The sequence below is a fragment of the Cavia porcellus genome, unplaced genomic scaffold (assembly GCF_034190915.1).
Source record: "Cavia porcellus strain 051 isolate PalLab524CR breed Dunkin Hartley unplaced genomic scaffold, mCavPor4.1 scaffold_19, whole genome shotgun sequence".
Classification (NCBI taxonomy): domain Eukaryota; kingdom Metazoa; phylum Chordata; class Mammalia; order Rodentia; family Caviidae; genus Cavia; species Cavia porcellus.
Genome location: NW_026947502.1, coordinates 66,476,396 through 66,488,440, shown reverse-complemented (window position 1 = coordinate 66,488,440; position 12,045 = coordinate 66,476,396). Strand labels below are relative to the sequence as shown.

The 12,045-nt window shown below is 52.8% G+C and overlaps 1 protein-coding gene across 9 annotated transcripts in view; it reads left to right on the top strand.

Moving 5' to 3' along the window:
* Positions 1-10,235, top strand: part of Cacna2d4 (calcium voltage-gated channel auxiliary subunit alpha2delta 4) — a 100,523-nt gene extending 90,288 nt beyond the window's left edge. For 7 of the 9 annotated variants that reach the window (XM_063231330.1, XM_063231332.1, XM_063231331.1 and 4 more), the window contains 9 exons: positions 847-917; positions 1,343-1,418; positions 1,884-1,936; positions 2,239-2,291; positions 2,570-2,590; positions 5,053-5,170; positions 6,527-6,644; positions 6,912-6,989; positions 8,375-10,235. In XM_063231330.1, the coding sequence (XP_063087400.1) occupies positions 847-917; positions 1,343-1,418; positions 1,884-1,936; positions 2,239-2,291; positions 2,570-2,590; positions 5,053-5,170; positions 6,527-6,644; positions 6,912-6,989; positions 8,375-8,467 (681 nt within the window). In that variant the 3' untranslated portion in view covers positions 8,468-10,235. The remainder of the gene's footprint in view (positions 1-846; positions 918-1,342; positions 1,419-1,883; positions 1,937-2,238; positions 2,292-2,569; positions 2,591-5,052; positions 5,171-6,526; positions 6,645-6,911; positions 6,990-8,374) is intronic. The other 2 variants (XM_063231328.1, XM_063231329.1) reach the window with 1 other exon arrangement.
* Positions 10,236-12,045: the final 1,810 nt, after the last annotated feature.

Here is a 12,045-nt window from a genome sequence, read left to right as displayed (position 1 = left end):
AAGTTCTTGGTTGAGAGTTGAGAAAGGGTGGTGAAGGCAGGGAGAGCAGTGCAGCTGGACACGGGCATCCTGTAATAATGACCGCCATTTACCATGGGCCTCCAGCTTCTCATATTATGCCTAATCTTTAAAACAACCTATGTCATATCTGCATCTGACACCAAAGACCCCAGATCCATCCTGTCCCGCTGAGAAACTGTGGAATCAAGGGGCCGGACCAGCCTGTGGGGGAGGCAGTTCGGGAGACCAGTCCAAGCTGGGTCTGAGCCAGCTTGGACAAGAGTGGCAGGTTTTGCTCCTGGCAGAGGCCGCTAGGCACCCCCTACATGTCTGTTGATTAGGTTGTTAAAGGAGGAATGGAAAGCAGGAAAGGGAGAAAAACCCATTTATTTTAATGTTTTGGAAATAATGAGAAGTGTGATCAAACCCAAGTGTGTCAAGCTCCCTGCGCTCTTTGGCTGCATAATAAGGACGCCAATGTGTACAGACAAGCACACATGCGCACGTGCACACACATGGGCACGCAGCATGTACAACACATCAAGGCTTACAAACACTTCCTTCACTCTACTGCAAACAATTCGTGTTACATTGTCCTAAGGAATTTTGTGCCATATAAAAGTCTGATTGCAGCCTCTAGGTGATTTCATGGCCAGCCACCAGGTTACAGCCACAGTGAAAAGTTCTCGGGGGGAGAACCACACGCAGGGGGCTGTAAGCACAGGGAGCGTGGGTTCCTCTCAGGTTGCGTGGACAGATGGCATCTACAGAGCACGCCTGTGACACTCACGTCTGAGTTCAGGTTCCGAAGTCTTCACCTGCTGGCTCTCTCTTCCTCTCCGACAGACGGGAAGATTTCTCGGGGAGGTGGATGGTGCTCTGGTGACCCAGCTGCTCAGCATGGGGGCGTTTAGCCGGTAAGTGGTACTCGCCTCTCTGTGGTCTACACAGACAGAGCTGCTGTGACATGGCCCTAGCGGACCTGTGACCTCAAAAACCTACAGTCAAATCACCACAAAGCCCCCAACGCAGCTTTCCTGGAAAGCTGGAAAGCTGGGACTTGACATGAAAAACGAGGAGCATGCCTGGAGGACAGCCCTGGGGAACCCGTAGCTCCGCCTCAGTCCCTGGAAAACCAGCCAGCAACAAGCAAGACATACACTGCTCAGTTTCTCTAAGCTCAGTTCCAAAGTGTAGGGTCCCACTTTCAGTTGGCCCTGTCTCTGGCCTGCTGTCCTAATTCAGGCATCCTCTTGGATCTAGTGAATGTGGGGTCCTGCTTGTGACCCTGTCTGTGGGTAGCAGCAGGTGTGGCCTCTGACATGCTGTCTCTGGTTTTTAGGGTGACCATGTACGACTACCAGGCCATGTGCAAACCCCCGGATCATCACCACAGTTCTGCCCAGCCCCTGGTCAGCGTGAGTGTCACCCAGCCCTTTCCCCCGCCAGGTGCACATCCTTCTCCCTGCACTTTGGAAAGGTACTGGCCCTTTCTCACCCAGTCTCAGGGCCCAGGGCCACTCTTGATTCTGTCCATTTCTACCCGACCCCTGACGCTCAGCCTAGCCCTGAGGCAACAGAGCCTCAGGGAGAGAGAACTGACTGTCCCAAGCCTCCTCTCCCAGGGCTACACACAGATCATCAGGGGCCCTATCACCGGGGGCCACCAGGACCAGAATATGAGCGGTGTGCCTAACCCTCCGATGTGTCTGACATCCGAACACATTGTCCAGATGGCCCAGCTAGGACGCTCCTCTTCAGGGGGAGGGAGCAGCAGTCAGGAGGTAGCCTTGCTGCTCCCTATCTGGCATAAGGGTGGTGGTGAAAAGACCACTTAGCCCTTGGGCCCGTTCAAAATATGTGCCCTGCTCTCTCCACCCCAGCCCATCTCAGCCTTCCTGACAGCAACCCGGTGGCTGGTGAAGGAGCTCTTGCTGTAAGTGGGGGCTGAGGGGGAAACGGAAGGAGGATGCCATGCTGGTGTGGAGTGTGAAGGGGTCCTCGGAGCAGGAGGGTGCCTGAGACCTCTGCTCCAGGTCCCAGGGAAGGAGGGCGGGGCCCTGGGAACAGTTCTTCCTCCCTCCTTCTTGCCCACTACTCCTAGGAGGACCTGTGTCACTCAGAGCCCTCAGGCAGGAGTGGGGTGTTTTAGAGGAGAGGAAATGGAGAGACTGAGACCCAGGGGACCCAGATGGGGTGGACGTATGAGTGTCTGAGACTCAGTTCTGTGTCTGGCAGGTTCCTGCTGGAATGGAGTGCCTGGGGCTCCTGGCACAACACAGGAGCAGACGGTGAGTGCTTAGACTGCACATCCGGGAAAGCTTTCCCCTGGGTAGGGTATTGTGGAATGCGGGCTTGAGGTGTTTGCTGTAATAATTTCATCCTGCGTGGCCTTCTCTCACTACCATCATTCACCCTGGCTCTCTCACCTCTCTGTGTGACACCTTATCACCTTGGGACACCATGACTCCATGTGACATCATCACCATCCTGTGCCATCCTGCTTTCCTGTGACATCATGCCCATCCTGTGCCGTGTCCACCATGTGCTGGGCTCATATTCTTGGCAGCCAAAACTGTCTTCCATCACTGTAAGTAGCATTATCTGAGGAGCACTATACTGGCCATGTTATGGCATAACATAACAGTTATGTTAGCGAGCTGCAAAGGACCTGCCCTCAACTCTGCATCCCAGAAATGAGCTCAAGAAGGGCTGATATTTCTTCTTCTGGAGACTCCCTTGACTCAGAGACATTGTTTGGGGACAGAGAGGAGCCCAGATCCCATCCCAAACAAGCACAGCCCCGCCCCAGAGAAGATAAGAAATCCAGCCATCTCCTTGGGTTAGAGCACGTGGGGATCCAGGAGAAAATGTGGTTAAGTGCAAGTTGGCAGCCACTAGGTCATACCTTAGGGAAAAAACTGATGCCAAACCTCCAGAACAGTGTCCCACAGCCTCCAGCAGGGGTCTAGATCAAGGCAGTGGTCACCAAGAACATCTGAGGATGACAATCCACTGCCTCGTGTCTGAGGACAGAGTCCCTTAAAGGCAGTGACATGGTGACAAGGTCTTGACAAGAAAATAGCTTCATCCCAGCCACAGAAACACAGCCCTGGGGTGAGGATGCCTGGCCCGGAAATGCCAAGAGGCACTGTCACTTCCTGGTACTGTAGAGCTCCTGAGACCACACTGGGCCACCGTGCTTCAGTCCAGTTCATTCAACCACCCTTGTTAACAGAACCTTTCCACCCAGTTCTGCAACTTCTCCATTGTCTGGGCAGTTCCTCACCTGTCCCCCATCTCTTTCTGTGTTTGGCTTCCTGATAAGACACCATCCCAGGTCCGCCCTCTCTCCGATTGCTCCTCTCTTGCTTTCCCCCTGTACCCTGGGGCGTATTGTCTTTGATTAAGGCAACGGCCTAGGATCCTCAGCTCACTTGGTCCATCCTCTGCCAAGTGTCCAGGTGCTTTTGGAAATCATAGTCCTGACAGGCCCACTCTGCTCAGAGTCACCTGCTGTTGCTGACAGCAGCCAGGAACCGTGTGTCAGAGTCTACCAGGAGCAGGTCACTCCTCCAGGTCTCCTCTCACTCTCTCCAGAAACACAAGGCCTGATCACAAGCTGGGCACACAAGTCCCATGTCTTCTGTCAAGCTGAGGATGGTCCCCCATGTCTGCTTGCTCCAAAATTACTTCTTTGGGGCAGCTGACCCCTTGGAGCTTCTAGGCGTCTGAGGCCTCAGCCAGGAACAGAAGTCTTGCTGTGACCTTGAGGAAGCCACTCCATTCTATTGTTTCGGCTGTGACCAGCATCACTGCTGAGTTGCACTCACCCACCAAAGTGGCCGGGGGGGTTTGGAGAGAGAGTCCCAGCCCTGAGTCACCTCTCACAGGCACACTTGGGAGAAGAGCTAGAGCCTGAGACTTCTACCCAAGTGCCTGTCCTCGGAGCAGAGCCCTTGGTGGTCAGCTTGGCCAGAATGAACCCCTGCTAAGCTGTGAAGACTTCACTGACCCTGCACACTGGCCTCTCCTCTCGGCCTCGCAGTCTGTAGGGCTGTCTGTGTGCCTGGGAACACAGGAAGCCCGCAGGTCTCCCACTAACTCTTGTTGAGCCCTTAGGACAGCAGAGTCACACTGGACCCTTTGCTCCCAAGTGGTTAACATGGCGCTAGGCTGCTGTCCTGCCCATTTCGCATCTGGGAGTGACGGCCAAAGAGTGTGTGCCCTGCTCTGGGGAAGTGGGACCACAGTGCCCAGCCCTGTGATCTTGGGCTGGCCTGTTCCACCTGTGCCCATCTGTGACCCCGGCAGGGACCAGCAGGTGCTCCCCAGAAGGGCTTCCAACTCTCCCATGCTTTGTAGACTCCACCCCTGCCCTTGTCTTGCTGGACTAAGGGCCATCACATTGACCTCACTAGCAGCCCACAGCACAAAGCCTGGGAGCTTTGTCTGTGGGCTCAGGCAACCTTGGGCACTGAGACCCCTTACCCTGCACTCCTGGGCCAGCAGCCAAGGCTCAGCACTGTCGCTTCTCAGTAGAAAGGACTCACCCTGGCTTCAAGGTAGCCACACGGCCACGCTGAGCAGCACTTGGATAGCAATTCTAGCTATTTGTAGGGATGACACAAGCTGTCCACAAACAAGGTCAGGTTAAAGGACAGAGGAGCTAACACTCCCACCGAGCCATCCTTATCTCCTCTACTCTCCCCTCCCAGGCCCTCAGGGTACCTGTGCTAGAACGAATCTTTGAGAGGGGACATGTGCCGACCCCAGTTTACAATGACACAGGCGCCCAAGAAGAAGCAGTGGTTTCCCCAAGGTCAGGAGCCAGCACGGCTCTGACACACACCTGAACTCCAGACCGACACCCAGGCTGCCTCAGTTACTCTGCCCACCCCACCCCATCCCCATCCCATCCTGAGAAATCTTACTCGGGGTGTCTGCAGTGGACCTGATGGGGAAGGGGTCATGTGGCACATCCCAGAGGCCAGCTGACAACAGCAGGAATAGCATGGTGCCCTTCCTCATGAGTATGCTCTGTCCACGCAGCCCACAAGCACAAGAAGCAGGACCTGCTGCACCCCTGCGACACTGAGTACCCCGTGTTCGTACACCAGACCGCCATCCAGGAGACCAACGGGGTCATTGCATGTGGGACCTGCCAGAAGTAAGGTCCCGGAGCCTCTCTGCCTGTCCCCAGCCAAGGGGCAAGACCACTATGTAGACAAGGGCCTGTCGCCCATCCTCAGGAATACCTGTGGTGGGAGAAGGGAAGGATGCCACTGCAAGGGAAAGGTCCTGCTCCTGGGGGCTCCCTCCCCTACCTGGCTCTGTGTGGGAAACTCAGGTCAAGGCAAAGCAGTCAGGTGAAGCAGATTATTAGGGACAGAAGTCCCCAATGAGTCATGCCCAGCCAGAGGCCCCACACCTCTCTCCAGGACTCCTGCAGGTTTGTCTCCCTTACTGGAGCAGGTTGTCTTGAAGGCCACACAGGCTCTACGCCACAGATCTGAAAAAGAAGCTACGCAGGCCTTCCCAGACTCTGTCTTGAGCTGAGCTGAGTGTGAAAGTCTCCAGGGACCCTCAGTGGTGCACAGGGCTGGGAGAGGACCCTAGATCTGGCTTCCTGGCACTGTCAAACCGTGGAGAAACCCCTCCACCCACCTGGTCCCCCAGCAGCTCCGCGGCAGTGACATCGCCCATCAGGCCCCTGCCCCCTTCTGCCCCCAAACCTCAGCCCCCCGCCCTCCACTCCCACCCAAGGAGTTCTATTCCAGCCTCCTCCAAGTGCCCCAGCCAGACTGAAACTGCTTTCTTGGGACAAGTGTCAGCTGTACACTTATCTCTAACGCTTGTGGGAGGACACAGGGAGTGGGATGGTGCAGGGCAAGGGCTTTTGGGTGGACACAGTTGACCACTGGTTCTGTCCTGCAACAGCTGTGTAACCTTCAGCAAATTACCTCACCTCTGCCAGCACGGCTTTTGCCATCTACAGTATCAGCCTCACGTGCGCTGCGAAGGTTAAACAAAGGCATATATATGTGTGTGTACACATATGTGTGTGCCCAAAATGCCACCCATCCCACAGGAAATGCTAAGCGACAACTGGAGCTGTTGCGTAACAGCCAGGTCTGGCACTTCGCAGCCACAACCAACCCCGCATTCCAGCACTGAGCTGTGTGCAGGACCACAGTGCCACCATGTGGCCATGACTGACACTGAGCCTTCCAAAGCAAGGGCAGCCACGCATCCCTATTGCTGCGGTTAATAACATCTCCACCATCATCCTCCCTAATCGGCTAGGAGAGGAGAAATGCAATTGTGAAGGCTGATGGTAAAAGAAAGCAATAAGATGAGAACCTTTAGCCAGAGCTGATCCTGGATCTTACCTTCCTCGTGCTCTGTCCCTCCTCTGCTACCCTAGCTCCCCACACAAGTCTCGGGAATTTTTCTCCCTAGAGCCCTTCTCATAGCTGCCACGCTTGCCACGAAACAGTTCACAACACCACTGTCTTTGCTGCAGGATGTTTGTGATGCAACAGATTCCCAGCAGCAACCTCCTCCTGTTGGTGACAGACCCTACCTGTGACTGCAGTGCCTTCCCACCAGTCCTGCAAGAGGCAACAGAAGTCAAATATATCCTTACTGTCCCCCAAGGGGGGAGGCTGCTGCCCTTGGTAGGAGGCTCCTTCTTCAAGGCAGAGGCCAGCCTCCCTCACCTACCCTTCCCCACAGAACACCCTCTCTGTTCTCCACTCGCCCCTCTGATCCCCTAAGGAGCTGTCTCCTGACCCTGAAGTTGCTGGCAAAGCAGCTGCGACTGTCAGGGGTGGGTCCATCCAGTCCCGGTCTCCAGAGTCAGCTGGGGTCCAGAGTGGTGGACCTTGACTGTGAGCTCTGTACATAACACCTCCGTCAAGTGCGATAGGATGCGCTCCCAGAAGCCCCGCCGGCGACCAGATTCCTGCCACGCCTTCCACCCCGAGGTGCGGAGTTGGGTGGGCTGAGAAGTGGGGTCTGGTCTTCATCCCCAAATTCTCTAGGCCAGTGTACACCTCCCCAAGAAACACATACACACATTCATGTCTGTGTTGTGTGACGTGGCGATACAGCTTCATAGTCTCTGTACTCCTGGCACGGAGTTTCTGAAACCCTTGGGAATTCCTGGGTGGTACAGGTGAGAGGAACATCTTCTGTTATAGTTGGTCCTGGTCCCTAAGTCTTGACCCCTGCTTTAAGATCCTTGGAATGAAGAGAGCAAATTTAGGTTGTTGTATGCCAATAAGATGAATGGGGGCCCCTGGTAGTGTCAGGGTGGGGGCTGATGGCCTGAAAGACAAAGGTGTGAGGAGAGGGTTGGCACTTTCAGCCCCAGCCCCTGACTTCTGGGGATGCGAGGGGAGCTGGAGCTGGAGTTCAGCATCAGGGAGCCCCTGACTCGATCAGTCATGAATCCTCATAACCCCTTAAGCAACAGGGTTCAGAGAGGTCCCAAGTTGCGAAAGGGGTCCAAATCCATGCATTGAGAGGGCAGTATGCCTGCAAAGGACACAGCAATCTATGCACAGTTGTGTCCCTTTTAAAGTGCTCCTAGTAAGTAAAGTTCTCTCCCCGAGTTCCGTGAGCTCTTCTAACAAGTCCTCAAGTTTGGGCACAGAACCCTTGACTTATGGCCAGTCTGTCAGAAGTACTGAAGGCCCAGCACTTGCGATCATGCTTGGGGTGGGGACCATACATGAAACAGAGCCTTTCAACTTGTGGGGTCTGATGCTAATTCCAGGCAGACTGTGTCAACATTGACCTTCCAGACACCGAGCTGGTGAATTGGTTGGTATAAGGACACTCCTCACATGTGTAGTCAGAAGTGGTATTGGAAAGACACATCAGAGCCTCCAAGCCATTAAATATGTCAACCAGAATCCAAGGAGAATTAAAACACAGTTCCCCATATTGTCCCCATTCCTGCCACCCTTACCACTAACAATCCATGCATATGGGAAGAAAGAATTAATGTAGAGACTAACATTTATTGGGCCCCTGGTGTCCATGGCATCGGGCCCTGAGCTGGAGATTTTATGCACAGTTGTCTTTACTGAGCATGGGTGCCACAAATAATTTGTCTTCGAGATGCTCTTGGAGTTGAGGACTTCCATTCTGAGAGGAAGCCCCCATAAACTCTCCAAGGCTGAAGCAGGCAGTGAGCTCAAGCCTGGCCCAGGCTACGTGTGGCCCGGGCTATGTCCTTCCCTGGGAAGTCTAGGGAAGATGGAACCTGCCCTGCCTCCCAGGCTGCTGGCCCCCAGAGATCACCCCTTGGGTGGAGGGGGACCTCCACTATGGGTGGCACCTCTCGCCCCTCTCTGGTTTGCAGGAGAATGCCCAGGACTGTGGTGGCGCCTCTGACATCTCAGCCTCGTTCCTCCTGCTCCTGTTGCCTCTGGGTACCTGCATGCTTCTGCCTTAGCTTCTGCAGCCGGGCAGCCCATTCTGACCCTGCTGTGGAAGGGGCTTCTTCCAGAGACACTCTGGAAAGTCAGCAGCTGATGGGGAGCTGGCTCACTACTGCCAGCCTGGCTCCCAAGCCCAAACCTCATCTCAATGCTGAATGAATGGTCCCTGCTGGAGGGGCCAGCGAGTGCCCTTCTCATGAGCTGTCAAGAGGAAGACTGTGAGAAGGAACAAAAAATCAATGTCCCAGAAGTCATGCCCCAAAGACCCTCCAAGCTGCCATTTACCACGAATCTCCACAGGCATCCTCCAGGTCTTCCCTCTCTTCTCTAGGAGTCTGCACAAGCTCAACACCAACCAAGACGAAACAATTCACCTTTCTCCAGTTCAGAACCCATCAGAGGAGAGTGAGCTGTCACTACTGAACCAGGCTGGTCTGAAACAGCACCCAAGCATGTAGAAGTACAGAAAAGGAAAATGAAGTTAAGAGCAAAGGAGACTGGGTGAAAATATGCCCGGACTAAAGCCGAGGAGGGAAGCCAGTGCGTGTGCATGTGTGTGCGGAGTGAGACTGAGGCAGAATCGAGGGAGTAAATAATAAAGGAAAGAACAAGAACAGGACAGAATAGAAAGAGGCATTACATCCAGATTGTTACTGCCAAACAGCCTAAAGTGTTACAAAGTCTAGCTTAAAGGTAAATTTTCATCCAACAAAAAGGTGGATCTGTACAGCTAGGACCTGGGGCCACAGTGTACCCAACGGAGGTGCCGGAGAGCAGCCACCAAGCCAAGGTGGAGGCAAGCCGTCCTTCCTGGCAACATGATGCAGGGTGCTATGAGCGCTTTCACCAGCCAGAACTTTGAGGAACATTTCAACATGTAGAGTGCACAGGGAAGGCAGTGGTATCTGGAGACCACACACACACCCCTCTCCTACAGTCCCAACTTCTGGGTCTCCCTCCCTTCGGCCTGGATCCCAAGAGATAGCAGACTCCACTGTGAGTGAAAAAGGACAGAACTGTGTAAACATTCCAGGGTGCTCCAATCTTTGCACTGAGGCAGCCCAGCCCATGAACTGTGTGACCTGTGGGGGACCTTCAGGAACTCTTCTCCCCTCTCCAGGCCCAGCCACCACACCAGAAGTACCACCCTGATTTCCCACTACCATGGGCTAACTCTGTCAAACACATCTACTCTACTATTTGAAAGTGCCTTACATCATAGGTGTTCACCTTACTGTCATTTGAGAGGGAGGGATTCATCCCCATATATGGCTGAAGAAATCCAAAGTAGGAGAAATTCACATGTAACAGGAATTAACATGCATTAGCATGTTAAATATCAGCTCATTTAATCCTCACACCCCTCCAGAGCCTTTCCCATGGCTTGCCCCATTTTAGAGATGAAGCAACAGAAGCTTAGAGTTGAAAACTACCTTGGAATTACTGCAAGATTATTGTGAAGACTGAATGTAATATATTTGTATAACGTGCCTAGAACTGCCTGGCATACAGTAAACACAAAACACATTATTACTATTACAGTACCTTGTTTTGTGGAGGTGGAGACAAAGACATTATGGCCTGGAATACTAGGTGAAGGTCAAAGGTGGCCGCCTAGGTGGGCTAGGAAGCTGTGGGGAGCCCTTTCTCCAGCTGCTCAGCTACAGTGCTGCTTTGTCTGATGGCCAGGGAAGGGTGCGTCCTGGCTCCTACTCCAGGCGCTTCTCGCTGTGGCACACTGTCTATCTTTGGCATTAATAAACATTCTCACCTCCAACGGCATTTGGTCTCAAATGCTCACTCAGAGGCCGCCTCTTTGCATCTTCTAGGGTGGTCCACCGCTGTCCTTTGTAAAGTTTCTCCCCTCACCCCAACCAGGAAAAGCGGTTTTGAACAAACTAAACTGCTCTGACCCTGCAGTGGAAGAGGCTCTTCCAGAGACAGTGCAAAGGCAAGCATGCCAAGCTTGCATGCTTCCTCAGGGTCCCGCCGCATTTGACAGAGGCCGAGACCCAGGAACTCCTTTGTGATCAATGGGAGGAAAACCATTTCTAAAACCAGAGAACAGATACTCTCATAAAGGGCTACCCCCGGAGGTCAGCGTGCATCTTCCTTTCTACTTGTAACAGGAAGGACAGCAGGTGGCAGTCTAGCTCACACTGACTGTGGAGGAGCAGAAGTTGGAACCTGTCACTTAATAAATGGGACACAGAATTTTGACATTTTCTTGGCAGTGTTGTACAATTGGATGACCACGAGCTCAGGGATGACATCAGACCCTCCTTCCTCAGAACCAGAGACTCAGAGCTACTAAATCCACTTAACAAATTTGTGTTTGAATTAGAAGTGCTTTCAGGAACCACTTTGTGATGCTGTTTCAGTTCAGCAGGACAAAGGAATGGACATTGCTTAAAGTCAGAAAAGTACAAGAGGGGTGGCAAACACTAAAAAAGGAGTCAGAGCAGGGCCTTGGCAGAAACGGCAGCCGGGCAGGACAAAGCTGAGAATCGTTCCCTGTAGGGACCACAGCCTGTCAGTGAAGGATGCAAAAAATACAGTTAGCCTTTTAGTTGTTAGAAAGTGAAGACACTGCAGCCAGGAAAGCAAATGACTTCTCGCCTATGTTACGTGACAAACGGCAGAACTGGGGCGTGCATCTACCTCTCCTCCTTCCTAGGCTAGCGGAGAAGATGGGGTGGTGGGACACAGTGGCAAGAGGCTGCATGGGTTCCACACTGCCCTAGGTGGCAGCCACGAGAGCCCGACTAGCCTTTTCACCTAAAGCATCAAGCAGAAAAGATCAGTACCTTATTCGGGACACGAGTGACGGGCAGTGACGGGCGAGGAAGGACAACATGCAGCATACATAACTGAAGCAAGGGACTTGAGGATGCCGTTTCTGGGTAACTTTAAAGCAGCACTGTCCAGAGACTCCACTTAAGACACCTAACGCCCAGCATTCTATAAAGTCAAATTTTAAATGCATCCTCCTCTAAAATATCCATGGACATCACTGAGGACATACAGCCAGCTGTTGGCAAGACATCAGGAAAAGCCCAAAGTGGGTTAGTTACCTGTGGATCTTGGCTTCTTGCCTAGAGCGGAATGTAGTCCAGTGTCCTACACTCAGGTAACACATGAGACCTTGGAGTTGTATCTGTACTTACAAATGAGAATGCAGACACAACCGAGTGCTGCAAATTCCCTAGAAAAAACTGCACTTACTGAAGGCAAAAGAATTGAGATTTCCTCACATTAAATGATACAGAAAAGATCAGGTGAACAGACTCCCCCAAATTAAGGTCCATATACATAAGACTATAGCCAGGTATGGCTGAGGCAAAAGGATCACTCCAAGGTTGAGGCCAGCATGGTTCCAACATGAGTTCAAGGCCAACCTCAGCAACACAGTGAAACCGTCTCAAAAGACAGAGCAGAAGTTTGACCACGTCATCAAAACCATAAAATCAAGGAGAGGGGAAGCAGTTTTCTCTTTAAATGCTTTTTACATTTCTCCAATAAAACTGTACCACTAGCATCAGACACATTTTCACTATCAAATGAAAGTAACACTGTGAATAGATTACAAGTG